General features: G+C 40.4%; 1 protein-coding gene across 1 annotated transcript in view; it reads left to right on the top strand.

Annotated features, from left to right (window-relative positions):
- The first annotated feature begins 13,172 nt into the window (after nucleotides 1-13,172).
- LOC140334683 (serine protease 33-like) overlaps nucleotides 13,173-17,788 on the top strand; it is a 28,309-nt gene continuing 23,693 nt past the window's right edge. The window contains exons 1-2 of the mRNA XM_072416924.1: nucleotides 13,173-13,194; nucleotides 13,331-13,498. Of these exons, the coding sequence (XP_072273025.1) occupies nucleotides 13,173-13,194; nucleotides 13,331-13,498 (190 nt within the window). The remainder of the gene's footprint in view (nucleotides 13,195-13,330; nucleotides 13,499-17,788) is intronic.

A 17,788-nucleotide genomic window follows, 5' to 3' on the forward strand; every position in this document is an offset into this window, starting at 1 on the left:
GATTGTAGGCTATAATTCACCGAATTACCGCGTAACTCACCGAAATATGTCCAAAATTTTATAAATTTAATAATAATTTTTTTTTTATAAAACATAAAAAAAAACCTTTTAAAAAAAAAAAAATCTTTAAAAAAAAACTAAAAAAAAGTTTAAAAAAAATAGTGTATAATGTAATGTACAGTAGCTATATAACAGTAGTACCTATATAATATATATATAATACAATTATACATATATTATATAAGGATTTCTTTGTATTGGACTCAATACAGCTTTTTTGTATTGAGTTCAATGCAAAGGAACTCATTACAAAATTTTGAAAACCCCGGTGATCGTCACTGCACAGAGAAGACGTGTCCGGAGGAGCGGAGGGAGAAGCTGAGTATTTGTTTTTGCGATCGACGCTGGATCATCGCACGGAGGGAGAAGAAGCCGGCCGGCTTCTTTTTCCCGGAGAGGACACCCGAAGCTGGAGGACGACGCTGGAACGTGCCCAAACATTTCCACTTTGATCTTGTCTGCTCAAAGGACATTGTTACTGAAGACTTGTGATTTGTTCAGATGCATTTACAAACCTGGGCCATGCTGCCATGTTCATTTTAGAGAGAAGAGGCTTTCACCTGGCAACCCTTCCAAACAAGACATACGTGTTCAATGTTTTTATAATTTTACTGTCATGAACTTAGAACTAACTGAGGCCTTGGGGTTGTTTTGCAAGTTCTCTGAGCATTGCACAATCTGACATTGGAGTGGATTTGCTGGGACCTCCACCACTGGTAAATTGACCAAAACGTAAAATGGACTTCTAGAAGCAACAATTGCTTCTCAAAAATTAAAGTGAATATCTTTCCTCCTTGGCATTGCAGTAAAACATACCTAAATGCTCCAGATCAGAAATCTGCCCAAAATTCTGCTTTCATAGTGTGGGTTACATGCTGATTCAAAATCACTTTGAATACAATCAGCCAAAAGAAACCTCCTGAAGTGTATTCTTTTTTTATAAAACATTTGGGCAAACCTAGAAGTTGGCTGGAGCATTCCAATTCAGATCATAGCCAACCTTCTACAATATTTCTTACATAATCTCTTATAACTCTATTCTTAACTATTATTGGCACATGCCCTGTTGTACCCATGATTAGCTACATGTGGAAGGGGATTTCAAGACAATGATACATATACATATATTTAGGACAAGATGAGTATAGACAGTTGAGACTTGTAGACATTTAAAACGACCTAATTACTGCAAAATATGAAAAATTTGTGCATGCGTCACTGTTAAAACTGCCTAAAAGGAGTCATGTACAGCTTTATGTTGGTTGGGAGGGAGGCTCAGTGGCTAGCAATCTTGCCAATACAACACTCAAAATAAAACTGAAAGTACAAATGGTTTGTGTGCAAAAAATAACCTATATGGGAGAAAAAGAAACAGTGTATTCAAAAATAGTCATCTATCAAATGTAATGGGGGATCACTGTCAGCTATCCATCCAGTTCAGGTTTCCCAAGTGATCATGCCCAATAAGGGGTATCATGCCTATCAAGGGGATTCAATTGTCTTCTGGCTGTGTTCCTATATTCCTGAGAGGAGGAGAATTCAGACCAATAACACCAGGAATTATAAAGTTGTTTGCTCATCCCTCTAGCGGAGAGGGATTAAGTCTTCCATTCTATCGATTTCCTGGACCTGCTGGAACCACAGCCACATCAGGGGTTGGGGTTCAGTCTTTCGCCATTGTCATGTTTGTGATTATTGAACGTTTGTACATTTTGGGGGACAAGGAGTTGTGCTGGAGGAGGAACAAGGCTGGGTCATCTGGGATATGATTATCAGTCATTTGTTGAGTAAACATGCCCCAAAAGTCCAGCAAAAGCGGGCTTTCCCAGAAAATGTGGAGTAAAGTACCCACCTCTGTCTGACACCCCCAAAAGTTGGCTGGTGGAGTTTTGCAGGAGTGAGATACCATCTTGGGACTAATTTGTAGCTTGATTCCTGAAATCTGCTACTGATAGAGGCCTTATGTGTCAGTGCATGTCTTACACCTCACCACCCTCACATATCTCGAACAGCATCCTTGATCTGCAGAACCTTTCCCCCAGGTGGTGTGAACATAAGAAATTAGAAAGTTGTGTCGTCCTCCATATGTCCCAGGGGCTGAGAGCACAGGTCATCCCTATCCATCCACCCCTAAAGCTTAAGAAATGGGCTCTACAAATGTTGGCAGACAGAAGCCTAAGAAACCTAGGATCTTCCATGCCTGAAGGGAAGGATGGGATGCCTAGGATCAGCAGGAGAGGAGACGGTGAGGGCCAGAGCTCCAATTTGTGTAGATTTGGGAGACATATGTCTCACATTAATCCTATTGTAAGGTGCATATTCAGACACTGGGAAGGTGGTCTGTTGAACCACGGTAGTAAATGGAGTAGTGTCTGGCAAAATGTCTGTTCCAAGGCTACCCATTGTTTAAGTTGTCGATGATGATATCAATCTATGACCCTAGATAGGTGAGCTGGAATGTAATATTTACGTAAAGAGGTTCAGAACACCTATCCTTCTTGCTGATTTAAAATGCATGAACAGTGTCCTGCTTCATCTAAGGCACCTGTTTTGCCATACAAATTTTATTATGCAGGAAGAAGAACTTCTAAAATAGGAGGTGTGGATTTTCCCCGACAGGCTTTGGAAGTTGTATAGAAAACATGGTAGTACGTTCATTTTAACAATACGTATTTGACCTCGCCAGGAAAAAACAGAAATATTGTTGTCCTATCCGGCCAGGTAGGACAGGAAGTTCAGGGGCACAATCTCGGATAATATTCTGGGTATATTTGTACCTAGATAAGTTATATGCTTCATTAGGGAATAGGTGTAATGCGCCTGGGCACACAAATCACAACCAACTCCAGATATCCTTGAATCAGGTTTATTCAAAATGGTACAGCACAGCAAGGGTTAAGTCCAATCAAGCAGGGTACAGAAGGATAAGGCAAATGCAGGTCAGTAACAATCCGAGGTCAGGGCAGGCAGCAGGCAGAATGGTCAATAACAATCCGAGGTCAGGGCTGGAGTTCAATCAGCGTTAGTTTCAGACCAGGTCACTAAGGAGATGACAAGCAGATTAAACTAAAAAGTTTAAACTACACAAGACACACCCAAGCACACTGTGGTAACAGAGGCTATATCGGGCAATGGTGTAAAGGACAGGCTCTCCTTAAATGGCCAGGATGACCAATGACCTTGCGCCACCTGACACCGCCTGATAGGAGACGGGGTAAATCCCCTGCGGCTGATTGGCCGCAGGGAATTCAAACTAACTATGTCCTGCCCCCGGGCGAGACAGCATAGTAACACGCGCACCTCTTCCCACAGCACCCCTAGGATGTGCACTACTTTGCATTTGCAAAGGAGTGCTGAGAGCATGAACATCATTAACCACATCTAAAGGGATGCAAGGAGTGCTGCCTGGCTGAACAGTAGTTTGGCCAGGACGGATCCCTCCGCCTGCATAGACAGACAAGCTGCGAGCAGAGCAGCAGCCTCGGCCATGCTGCCTGCTACTGCGGCGTCTCCCTCTGTGGCTGGGAACCCCAGGGACACCGCGGGCTCGCAGGGCGGGTAAGTTCCTTACAATAGGTCTCTGTTGGGAGCAAGGTGTTAAATGCTGCTGATTTAGAAAGGTTCATTTTGAAGTTTGACAGAGATCCATATACCTCTAGTTCTCTCAATATATTTAGTGATATTGTTGGGTGGATATAGCTAATAGCAGGTCGTTCTCATATGAAGCAATTTTTTGTTTCGATTTCCCTATCTATAAACCTTCAATATCCTCAGTAGCCTGGATTTTTCATAGTAGAGATTCTTGAGTCAGGATTAATAAAAAAAGGAGATGGGGCATCTCTGTGTTGTGCCATTGGAGATAGGAAATCTCATAGGAGTCAGATTGATAGCCGTTCACTCTAACCATCGCTGTTGGACGGGAGTAGATGGCCCTTATCCATGAGAGCATGTGGGGGACTAGACTAATGTGTGACGGAGTCTAATCCATAAATACCCAGTCCAGTCAATCGACTTTCTCTGCATCGGTGGACAAGAGCATCAGTGGTATGCTTTTAGATTTGGCATGGTGGATCCTAGCCTCCCTGGAAGCCATCAACCCCACTTGATTGTAATGGATTAGCTTGTGTAAGCTGTTAATAATTTTTAAGACAGAATTTTAGCTTTAAATATTGATTAGGAGCAAGATGAGGCGGTAGCTGGCACAATAAGAGGGGTCCTTACCTTCCTTTGCAAGAACTGTAATCATAGCCCTCAGGGAGTCAAAGGGCATCCCACCACCTGTTGTAAAAGAATTAAAGGCCTTTAAAAAAGGAGATTCTAGTTTGTCTATATATGTCTATATATATGTCTTGTAGTAAGACAACAACAAGCCATCTGCTCCTGGGAATTTATTCGTGGGAGTAGTTTTGATTGTTTGACTTAGTTTATCTAGGGAGATTGGGCATTTAATACCTCACGTTTTTCCATTGAAAGAGACTCTGACAGGTATGCTCTGATATCTGCCGCCCTTTGCCTCAGGCCGGAAGATATCTGAGCATACCGAGCTTCAGAGGGATGTCTGAAAAAGTTTTAGAGTTCTAAATAGTACTTGCAGTATATTTAGTATGTAAGATTGTATTATCTTTCTTAGCAGAAAGAAAAGGAACAAACAAATGTGTTCTATGTTCCCTGAGAGTATTGGCCAACATACTGTCACGTATAACAGGGAGGGGAGGGTAACAGTAAGGTGTATTAACTACTAGGCCTCAAATACCTAGGGTAAAGGGAATGGTCACCCCTTGCAGACACCCTAATCTGGCCCTAACTCCTAACTGTATGAGTATCCCCTGATGGTAGGAATGCTCATACTCAGGAACCTAGGCCCTACTAGCCCTGTATAGCCCTAGCAGTAGCGTCTGGCTTGAGACTGCTGGTTCCTTCCCCTATGAAGGACCCAGTGTCTCCCTGAGGCCTAGTAAACAACTAAATAACACAAAACACCAACCAGCCAATTTAAATGCATACAGGTGTGGAGTTTTCATTGGAAGGGGGAAGAGTGGGGCTGGCAAGGAGAAAGGTAGAAGGTTGGTATTAGGGGTAAATGGGGGGAAGCCTGAAGGGCAGGATACGGGCTACCCTAGTCATGGCTTATTGCCATATTCATAGATGGCTCTCTGACTTTTAGCCAGTATGGCTTTAGCTTTACCAGGGTAAAGGGAGGAAAGCCTTTCTCTAGGGGCGGGGAGCTCCCTGCCCTGAGCGTCGTCCCTAGTTTTTTTAATGTGAAAGTCCTAGCGTTTGGAGAGCTCGAATCAACCTTGCTTCAACCTTGTTTGATCAGTATATCCCTGATGACTGTTTTTCGACCCTTCTATACTAACACTCCCAGAGTGTTGTTTGTGTTAAAGTAGCGGGTTACTTCTAAGGATACCTCTGCCGCCACCACCATGTCCTGGAGTAGAGACTCATTCAGGCTCCATCTCAACACCCAGTTCTGTGTGGGACAATTCAATACAAGGGGGAAATCAGTGCATGATCTGAAAAGGTAATACAGCCAATGGATCATACAGTTACTCTATGTAGGTCAGCATAAGGAAGGTATGTTCGGTGAGGGAAGGAAAAGATGCCAGACATCCATTAGTTGATGTTGGAAAAAGGCATTTAATAGCCCTTTCACCAGTACATGGGGGAGTGTTGGGGGAATGTTGGGAGGTATCTAATATCACAAAATACCAATGCTATCACATCTTTGTATGACTGCCTGGAAATAGCTCAAAACAAAATTGAAGACCTGGAAAACAGAGCTAGAAGGGGCAACTTCCTCATTAGAGGCCTCCCGGAGTATATTAGGGTCCTGGATTCCATGGTGAAAGGCTTAATGCAAGGGTTATTCCCGAACATGATGATTTGCACCTTAAATTTGATAGAATACACAAAGCCCATAGCAGATTAGACCCAGGGATGTGATCATTAAACCACGCGTCTATCAAATGAAAGAAGTCCTCACGAGCGTGGTAGAAACCTTTCCGATATGTTAACTGATGGACATTCTATACCAACTTCTTTCCTCTCACAATTCAAAAACGCATAGACTTTGAAGCACTACGTCAACAGCTGATGCAGAACAACATTAAATATCGCTGGGCTTATTTATTTAAAATATGCTTCCAGTTCCAAGCTAAATCCAAACTTTTTCTACTTTTGCTGAAGGTGAATTACTACTTAAAGAACTGGGATTCATCTCTGCTGATACTTCACCTCAGCCTCCAGCTGATGGCGCTGCAGCTCCACTATCTCCTCTCTGGACTCAAGCATCCGACTCTCCTAAAACTAGACAGAAGAACTCCTGAAGGACTCTAACTACAGAAATGTTCAGTCTATGTTAAGTCCTTTTGATGTCTCTTCAATTTTCATTATGCAGGGATTTTGTCCTTGCTGAACCGTGGATGCAAGTTTATATTCTTAATAGTTATTGTATTTTTTTCCCTTATTTTGAAGTTCAGCTGCAATTACCGGTAGTTCTATTATTGTTGTTAAACTCACTGTTATGCTTCAGTTATTGAAGTGGAAAGTTTTATTGTAATTGGTATTATATTTCCTGGAGAATTGGAAGGGGTAAACATGGCCTCCCTTGGAGTTGATGACTCCTACTGGACGAGCTCCCTTTTTTTAACAGATTTTCAGATCCCCTTTTTTTTTGTCATGCTGAAGTAATATCTAGAGGTTTTTTTTCCCTCCACCCATGTTACCCTCTTCTCCTTCCCTTAAACCTTGGGTTCTTCTAATGGAAATGTTTACCTTCCCTGGGTTCTATTGTTCCTGTATGATTGAGCTAAACTTGATAAATTCCCTGGGGGCAGTTGAGCAATCTTCTCCTGGGCAGTTCATTTCTGTCTGGATTTATATGTCTATAAGCAGTACATTGTCTTTCATGAAAATGTATTTTACAGTATTATATAATAGTATGAGTATAATAAAGTTTGAAGAATAAAATCATGTCAAAATAATAAATTAAATCATTAAAAAAATATATTTATTAATAAACTTTGACATGATTTTGTGTTTCAAAGTTTATTATACTCATACTGGTATATTATACTGTAAAATACATTTTTATGAAAGACAATGTACCACTTTTAGACATATAAATGCCATGTATTGCTTTAAATACAGTATCTATATATAATGTCTAATAATTTATTAGTGTTCCAACATATCCATATCAAGTTAGATTCTGGTCACCTGTATATTAAGATAACTGTTGTCAGTGGATCAGACATTAACACTTTCTTTAAGCGGTTCCCTTCCCTGTTGGATCCGTAACCTAGTTATGAATCCAGGAGCCACCCAATATCGGCACATGGGTGGCTTTAACATTAATTACACCAAGTGAGGGTGGAATTAAATTCTGCGCATACTCGTCTCCCGATGCCGGCTCAGTACTGGGTTCCACATGCCAAACAGATGGCCTTATAAGCGCAGGAACATCTGATCCCCAGCCCCTGTTCTGAGTGACTAGCAGCACCATCACTTGCCAAATCTCTGCATTGCTTCATCAGTTAACAAAGGTATGTCTGATTACTTCTGAGTGATGTTCCAACTTCCATCAGAACCAAAATAACCAAATACTTCAGATTTATCGACCCTAATAAGACTTCCCCAAACAATTAATTGGGATACACATAAGGCTAATATTGGGGAACACATAATTCCCCTGGCCAACAATCTTAAAAGACATACCCTAAAACTTATTAATCAAAAGCAACAGGCCATACTTGACTTGCAACGGCAACAAAAACAGCAGCCTAATCCAAATTTATGGTCTCAAATTGAATCCCTCAGGGTGGAGTTGAATCTATGTTTAACCTCCAGGGCTGAAAAATCATTGAGATGGTTTGAACATATTTTTTTTTTTTACTTGGGGAGGCAAACTAAGGACTCTATTAGTGAACAAATTACATCTAAAAGCTGAACTTTAAAATAAATTAAGTGATGGAAGACCCCTATCTCAGTAATAAAGACGTTTCATAGCTTTTATCATAAATTATATTCGACCCCCCACATATGTACAGAGCCAAGCTGGAAGAATTCTTTTTCAGAATCACTTTGCTAAGATTGCTGCAGGACCATGGTAAAGCTTTGAACAAAAATATAAGTGGGGAAAATTTTGAGAGCTATTATAAACCTGAAGAGGAGTAACGACCTTTGCCCGGATGGATTATCTAATCCATACTATAACATTTTTGGAGAAGATCTTTTGGCTCCCCATTATTTCAATAATTTTAGAGATGGCTTCTTGGTCCCAGGAGAAGATGTAGGATTTCTGCTTCACGGTCTGGCCCCAGACCAAACTAGGTGAATGATAGCTGACTAGGTGAATGATGTAACCTCGCCATCAAAAGATGTAGGGAAGATACATTTCGAGAGTTTTATCTGAAACAATAATTTTTTCCATCCCCATTTGGTCTAGTGCCGAGCCCTTAGTTCTGTTGAGCTAGTTTCTGTGAACCTATTGCCTAATTCAGTGCTTCCTCTGTCCAGCTCTTGCTTTTACCCTTTTTGTGGCCCAGTCAGCTGTTTCCAGTCCATTCCTTTGCACTGTTCCAGTGTTCCTCTCTGTGGATATTCCTGTGTCAACTGTGCCTCCTGTTGCTTTCAGTGTCTGCTATTCCCTGTGTCTACAGTGGCCCCTATGTCACTGGTGTCTGTCTAATGGATCCCTAGTAATTGACTCCTGGCTTGTGATCTGATCTCTCTTGCTTGCTGCCTGCCTCGACCCCGGCCTTCCTCAGCTATTCTTCTTTAGTGATTTGGCACCGTGTTTCATCCTGCCCACCTTGGTGTGCCCGAGGACTGCAACCTGGCGGTAACCAGCAGCACAGCATCCTCACCATCAGAGGCTCTGGAGAAGACCTGGTTACTGCTTAGACTCTGCGCCTTGGCCCTTCTCAGGGTTCATAGCAGCTCCATGCAAACTGTAGCGCCCCCTTGTGGCCCTGTCTTGCCAAGCGTGAGCGTCTACTGCTACCAACCTACCTTTTTTTGAAATGTTTAAATCCTCTATTAATCTTAGTAAATCCAAAGTATCTCCTAAAAAAGAAGGGAGACAATGTATACATGTTGGCAAAGGTAGTTATCTACCAGTTTACTTGGATTCTCTAAAAAAGCAACCTATCCTGAGGCTATTGGTCTTTCTGGGAGATCTTTGGCATTTTTATGAATCTTGAGTAAGCTGTAGAGAGTAGGAAGCTTAGGAAATTTCACATTTAGAAATGCATTGACTTCTTTGTTTATGACATCATAAATCTGACCCTCTCCACTAATTTGTTAGTAACATTCTTCATTCATAAGAATTTTCAAACACATTTGATATATTGATTCACCTTCATAATTACATTACTGACTCCTCTACAGTTTTTTTGCTATTTATTTATATAATTACTATACTATACATATATATAGGGTATATAATAATAGGGTTATCTTAACATGCAAGCACTTTTTCTTGCTTTTGACATAAATTTTGTACATTTTCTTATTTTCATATGATTTATTGATTTCTTTGCTTACTGCTTTCAAAAAAGCTCACAAATTCATGTTTGGGGGTTTCTATAGGTTTTGCACTTGTATGTGTTTCCTAATCCTCTATTCTCACCTTGATCCCTTTTATTTATTCCTTTATTTCAGTGTTTTACGGGAGATTACTCTCTGCTGGTATAATTTCCACTCATGAATTTATAAATTTGCCACCCATTTGATTCCTATTGCGATCCTTAGGTGTTTTTTTCTGTCCCTATTGTGCTTGAAAAAATTGTGAATCGGATAAACTAACATAAAATTGTGCGTACAAATGATACATAGAAACCATACATTGAAAGGTATATTGAGAAAGTGTATATGCGTTGCATATCTGTATGTAAAACAAAGCAGGATGATACCGAGAGTGATATGATTGTGTGTGTTGGATAGAATAAGATAATATCACTGAACATTTACAAAGTACAAGGAACGATTACATGGTGTAACTCTTTGGAAAATTTATTACGCAATGACCCTGATTTATGAAAGCTCTCCAAGGCTGGAGAGAATACACTTTCAGAAGTAAACTGGGTGATTCAGCAAACCTGGAATGGATCTGGTTCAGGATTCAAAACATTTGCTAGCAAATAGAAAATGATTTTTAAAAATTCATTCCATATTTTCTGGATCACTCAGTTCACTTCTGAAAGTGTAGTCTCTCCAGCCTAGGAGAGCTTTCATAAATCAGGGCCAATGTGTTCAATAAATATGAGGTGTGTATTAATTGAAAGCCATGTGTATTTACAAGAAAGCACTTCATGTTCTTTAGGTGTGTTCATCAATTATAGAACATAGTGGTACAATTATGATATATTGGCATTTCATATTCACAATCTTTCTGTAGTCAACAGAATTTTATGCCACATATTTACGACTCTCCCTTTATGACCTAATTATGATATTGGCTGCCTTTAGTGCTAATCATACCATGAAAATAGCATTACTTTGGGTTAAAGAATGGCAGAATAACTATATGTAGTTGGATTCTTTTTGTACGTTGCTCTAGACCAGTCCTTCTTAACCAGGGCTCCATGCAACTTCGGGGTTCCTCCAGAGGTTGTTAGTAGTTCTTCATACTATGGCAGACTGTCCTCTCATTTCAAAATAAAGTTTAGGAAAGGCTGTGATATAGTTCCTATTTAAGTTAATAGCCATCATAAGTTACATCATCTGTTAGCTATTGATCCTTATATGACAAAGCAAAGATACCAATGATAGCATCCAATAACTGACCTCTCCCCACTTACATGATATTCCCCCAAAGACTCTCTTTAGAAAATATACTGTTCGTGGTTATTGTTGTCCAGTTGGTATAAATGCTGGATGATGTAACTGATTTCCATATGTTTGCATGTTAGGGACGAGTTTCTCCAGCTCGAATGATCTTGGGGAGAGCATCTCCACCAAGCTGACACTCCAATTTTCCAGGAGTATTTCTCCTTTACCAAATGTTCTCCTCACAAACTACCATTTCATGTAAATTGTTGTGTATGTGTAGAAAGCAATTTCCAAAATATTTCCTCTACTTTCAGGGAGCTTGACATGACCCATGAGCATATTCAAGCTGTTACCATGCTTAGCAACAGGAGATAATAAAGCCAAGTGAAGTACCGAGTGGAACGATCTTGCTGATGGAACTGTTTGTGTTTTGGACCATTATTATATATATAATAAAGATGAGTAATACCTTTTAATTCAGCAGTGCTTGAGTGTTTTGTGTTGTTCTTTAACTCTTCCTGACACTTAGTCCCACAAATACTTCCACCTTGTTACACAAGCAAAGCAGAACTGTCATACAAAGTCTTGGGTCTGATATACTGCCATTATCATAGCACAATGGCAATCATTTAGTGAATTACCTGACCCTTTCAGGGAATGGCTAGGGGTACCTTTTTGGACCCTAATACACATTTCCCAGGGTGGGGGGACAGGTATCTGGGAAGATATATAGACACTCACTATATAAAGTGAATTTTCCCTACAACCCCAGTTGATAACATGCACCATGTAATTTACAAATATACAGAAAAGAAAAATTGAGGAATATTTGTTCTAAATTGCAAACCTAATGTTACTGTTGTAGCTATGGGACACTTTGCAGTAAACTAAATTAAAAAAAAAAACATACAATTAATTAGAATTGTTGCAGAGCTATTACAATTAAATTGGGATGGTAATAAGAAGAGAAAACCCGTTTGGCAGCTTCAGCTACTATATAAACTCTGCCTATGTTCAATACAGATAACCAGGCAAAGCAGAGATTTTGGAAAGAAAACCTCTACAGCATTACAATGCAGAAAACGATCTTATGTGTTATGCTGCTCTGGCTGGGAGGTAAGTACCTGACTCTGTGTCCAGAGTATATAAATTTGGTGCTGAAAATGTAATTGGCTTTTCCTTTTTTAACAGTCCATGGGGGGCTTATAAGGCTAAGAGGAGGAAAAAGGTTTGTTACAGCATTCCAGCCAGATAGGGATCAACGCTTGTGTGGGGGGTCCATAATCTCTCCAACCCTTGTGTGGGGGGTCCATAATCTCTCCAACCCTTGTGTGGGGGGTCCATAATCTCTCCAACCCTTGTGGCGGCGGCGGCTGCCCATTGTTTGATGAAGAAAGTACTTTGGTATTCTACTGCTACCACTGACCTTGAAATGATTTATTCTTCCAGCATGCTGCATTTAAACTAGTCAAACTTAGATATTTTTACTAAAAAATTGAATAGTCTGGGCTGGTACACGTTTTTAAATGTAACCTTTGGATCCGATGTTATTTTCTTGTCTTCAGAAGTCTATTTGGCATTCAGTATTCAACAAAAACAAACAAAAAGTATACATTTTTTGATACTTGGAATAAATTAGAAAGGCTATGCTAAGGTAATGATAACGTGCTGTGTCCAGCAGTGACCCAACAATCTATTTAGTTTTTAGGAGTAAAGAAAATCCCCGGCACTTCTGGGTATAGGGAACCATGAGACTCCCCTGGAGTTCTGAAATTATTCTTTCCGGATCCAATTGTTTGCCTTGTTGTCCAAACCCACCACACTTATCAACCGTTTATAATTTATATGTTCCTTAGAACGGGATAAGATATTGGTGAATGGCTCAGTGCCATCAATGTCAAACAGAACTCCCAGTCCTACCAGAGGAGAAACAAAGGAAAGGTGACAATGTGCTGCTGGGAGAGTCGATGTTGATGCAAATCTTTTCCTACATGGGCAAAATTGTGCTTTTTATACTCTATATATTAGTACAATTTAAAGTTGATCTCTAATTTCATTTTTCCCTCTTGTCACAGTACCTTAAGACCAAACACAATCAAAATGTCCATTTATGAACTTAACAATTCAAACCTCTTGGACCCGAGCAGCTCCAGTGTGATAATAAAAGATGTAAAAAGTGTCATAACCCACCCTGACTTTACAGAAGAAGGATCGAGTAGGGACATGGGCTTGATAAAGCTCAATGAGCTGGTCTCTTCCAACTATTCTATCAGTCCTGTCTGCCTTTTACCCCCAAATTTCCAACTACCACAGGGAACATCTTGTTGGGTTACAGGATGGGGGGCATCAAAGAAGGAGGTAAAGAATACTTTAATCAAATAATAATTTGGATCGGAAGTTGAGATTCTAAGTTGTTTTGGAAACTGAACAGTTGTTGCAGTTATTTGTATATTAGTTATATTACTTATATATTACCCCTTTTTGTTTCATACAGACAAACTCCAAGCGCCTAATACCTTTCAGATGGTGGAGATGGACTTATTTGGGAATGATAAGTGTGAAGAGGTGTATCGGGCCAGTTTAGGCTATGATTCAAATCACCAGATGATTAAGAAGGACTTGACCTGTGCCGGCTATAAACAGGGGGAAAATACAACGACAGGTACGTGGAAATCTTTTAAAATGCAGATTATTATAATTTACATAATCAAAGTCAAATTATTGATCTAAAAATGAATTTCACTTTCTAATCTCCAAACATCCAAACAATTCTGCCTAACAATATGAGATAATGCATGATCAGTGCAAAGTGGGTCACCGTGGTGCAGTAATTGATTGACATGGTAAAAGGTGTGCAATGATAGAGAACATGGTGAAGGGAAACTTGCAGTAACTTAGGTTGCCTGCTGGTGGCACTATGATATAGCACACCTTGTATGTGCTTCCACTGCCAACCAACAGGGAGCTTGCTGCATGTGAGACTATTTATTCCAGCTTCACATGCCTTGCTGTGCCTACGCCTTGGATCTGTATCCTTGCAACTGAATTCTTGGCTGGTTTTCTGGCCATCCCTCCTCTGATATCCTGTCCAGCCCTGTATCTGCTCCAAATTTTCTTTACAATTGTATTTAACTTGTTGTCACTGTATATATTCAGCATGTTGCACTATTTTTAATATACCCCTTTTTGTTTCATACAAACTCCAAACTCCTAATACCTTGCAGATGGTGGAGATGGACTTGTTTGGGAATGATAAGTGTGAAGAGGTGTATCGGGCCAGTTTAGGCTATGATTCAAATCACCAGATGATTAAGAAGGACATGACCTGTGCCGGCTATAAACAGGGGGAAAATACAACTGTCGGGTACGTGGAAATCTTTTAAAATGCTGATTATTATAATTTACGTAATCAAAGTCAAATTATTGATCTAAAAAATGAATTTCACTTTCTAATCTCTTGGATGAGAATTATATTCTGTTTAACATATTTGTAAAATGTTACATGCTGAGTGGTAATTATTATGTAAATAAATATATATACATTTTTATCTTTGTCTCTATCTTCTGTATATACCGAAGTATCTCATTTTACATGAAAAAGCAGGACAAATACAACTATATACAAGGAGCAGGAGGTGATAGGGCAAGTCACCAGAGCACAACAAGGTTTCCAGTACAAGGACCCAGATTCAATGCTAAGGCAGAGGGAATCATGGGAAGCCAGCATATAAAGGCTTACTAAATATAAGCCATAGGTGTTGCCCAATCAGGAGGTGACTCTAGAACAAACCACCTGCTGGTTACCTGTGGAAGCACATGCTGGGCATGCTATACCACAGTGCCACCAGCAGGCAACATACGAAGCTACAGGTATCCTGACACCCACTGACAAACTCCTCATCAACAGATCTTCAGTGACAGCACCCTAAATGAAAGACTTCTCAGTGACAGACCACTGTGACAAACCCCCAGTGAAAGACTCCAATATCAGACTTTTAACAATTTAATTCCAGTGACTTCCAGTGACAGACCCCCTAACACGTTTTTTAATGACAGACCCCTTTCAAGGACTCCAAGCAACAGGACTCTAGTGACTAATCCAAATATCAAAACTCTCGAAGATAGACCCCTCCATGGGAGACCTTAATGATAAACCCCTTTGGGATATTTTGATTTTTTTGGGTGACTAGGAGACTTTCCTTCACTCCTTTCCTTTACTTCACTTTCCTTCTCCTGGACAGAAACCATAAATTGAGAGATCTCTCCAATGTAAGGAAAGTCTTCTAGACAACAATCACCAATTTTAGTTGTTTCCACCAACAGCTGAGCAGTAGATTCTGAAAGGTGAAAATCTGTTGTTTTGGTGAGATGAGGTTATTAACACGCAGCAAAGATTGTCATTTACCAATAATAGACTTCAGTAACAGATCCCTAGTAATAGACCTCAATGATAGACACCCCCAGTGACAGACCCCACTAACAGACTTCATTTGTCATATGAACAGCTCCAGCTCAGAGCCCACAGATGACATAACTTTAGGTTAACCTCTGATAAGATCACAATATGGAGTTGAGATGTTTTTTGTATAATATGCCAGACTGTATTTTCCCATTATGCTGATTTCCATCATATGTTTTCTCAGCTAATGATCTTTATATGGCACAACAAAGCTACCCATAATAGTGTCTAATGACTGATCTCTCACCTATTTGCAGATTTCCCTTCAGAGTTTCTTTGGAGCAAGTTGTGTACTGCCCAGGGGGTTATTGTTGTGCAGTTTGTGTAAATGCTAAGTGCTTAAACACAATATAATACTATCTGCTGCCTAGGGCAATTGTTTGAAAGTTACAGAAGAGTTCCCCCCACTACAATGTGTAGGAGAGGACGTGTGCTTGGCTGATACTCCAGTTTCTCGAGAAGTATTTGTCCTCACAAACAACCTTTTTAATGTAAATTGCTGTGAATATCCAGAAAGTAACTTGTATTGGATTGTGAAGGGTTGGGTTTGTGGGAATTTCCATTTCAGGAAGCTTGACATTTCCCATGACTTGTACTTACACCATTATCTCTTTGACAATCCATCTTGTCTTAATTACTAAATGTTAATCAGCAAAATGACCAAATTTCAGCAACAAATTCTTATTTTCATGAAAATGCAGAAATAGTATTGTAATATATAGGTGTTAATGGGCAAGGTGGGAATATTGTTTGAGGGCCTATACCTATAATATTTGTTTGAGGGGTTTATACCTATAATATTTAGGTCTTTGTAAGAAAGGGGTAAAATAGCATCTCTGTGCTCATTGGAAAAGGTGGATATCTGGCCACTTAAAGAATTCACCAAAAGCCCAACAAACCCCTACATCCAAATTTACAATCCACCAATGTTCAGGTAAGGCATGGAGCCAAGTATGAAAACACACAGGTAAGGAGAAATTCATGGGGTCGCTCGGTGCAGGGGGCCACAACAGCCAATGCCTACACAGCAGGGGGCCGTAATGATACGATATCTCCATGTAGGAGGGTAGAGAGCTGCATAGTATAGTACTAGTTCGTAAATTTTTTTTCTCGTTTTTCTCCTTAAAACCTAGGTGCGTCCTATGGACAGATGCGTCTTATAGTGCGCTACATTCCTAGTTTTGCCATCACTTTAAAGCCACCCTCTGTGACACGCAACCCCTGAATGATTGATCCCTTAGTTACCAACTTTCCAAATACCAGACTATTTAGTGACAGACCCCTTGTAACAGATCTCCCAGTGTCAGCGTTTCTACCAACAGGAACAGACCAACATTGGCTGCATACACTAAAAAGCCACAAACTCTGTCATGTGCTAATTGTATTAATGGAAAATGAATGCATACACAGTGCAGCAAACAGTGAATAGTGCAAGAAACCTAAAACATACAGTGACAGCAAACAGGGCAAAAGGACAAGTCACCAGAGCACCAACAAGATTTCTAGTACACAGGTCCAATGCTAAGGCAGAGGGAATCATGGGAAGCCAGCATATAAAGGCTTACTAATTGTAAGCCATAGGTGTTTCCAAATCAGGAGGTGACTCTGGAGCCAGCCACCTGCTGGTTACCTGTGGAAGTGCATGCTGGGCATGCTATACCACAGTGCCACCAGCAGGCAACATAGGAAGCTACAGGGATCCTGACACCCATTGACAAACTCATCAACAGATCTTCAGTGACAGCACCCTAAATGAAAGACTTCTCAGTGACAGACCACTGTAACAAACCCCCAGTGAGACACTCCAATGATAGACTCCTAATAACTTAATTTACTTGACAGATCTTCCAGTGACAGCCCCCCCAACACATTTTTAATGACAGACCCCTTTCAAAGACTCCAAGCAACAGGTCTCTAGTGACTAATCCAAATATCAAAACTCTCGAAGATAGACCCCTCCATTGGGGACCTTAATGATAAACCCCTTTGGGAAGTCATAGGTGTTGCCAAATCAGGAGGTGACTCTAGAGAAAGCCACCTGCTGGTTGTCTGTGGAAGCACATGCCAGGCATGCTATACCACAGTGTCACCAGCAGGCAACATACAAAGCTACAGGGATCCTGACACCCACTGACAAACTCCTCATCAACAGATCTTCAGTGACAGCACCCTAAATGAAAGACTTCTCAGTGACAGACCACTGTAACAAACCCCCAGTGAGACACTCCAATATCAGACTTTTAACAATTTAATTCCAGTGACTTCCAGTGACAGACCCCCTAACACATTTTTAATGACAGACCCCCAGTCACACTGTATAGTAACAGATATTCATGACCAACCTCTCTCACCAACTTCAGTGACAGACTCCTTTCAAAGATTCCAAGCAACATGTCTCCAGTGACTAATCCCAATATCAAAACTCTCGAAGATAGACCCCTCCATTGGGGACCTTAATGATGAACCCCTTTGGGATATTTTGTTTTTTTTTCC

The sequence above is a fragment of the Pyxicephalus adspersus genome, chromosome 7 (genome assembly GCF_032062135.1).
Source record: "Pyxicephalus adspersus chromosome 7, UCB_Pads_2.0, whole genome shotgun sequence".
NCBI lineage: Eukaryota > Metazoa > Chordata > Amphibia > Anura > Pyxicephalidae > Pyxicephalus > Pyxicephalus adspersus.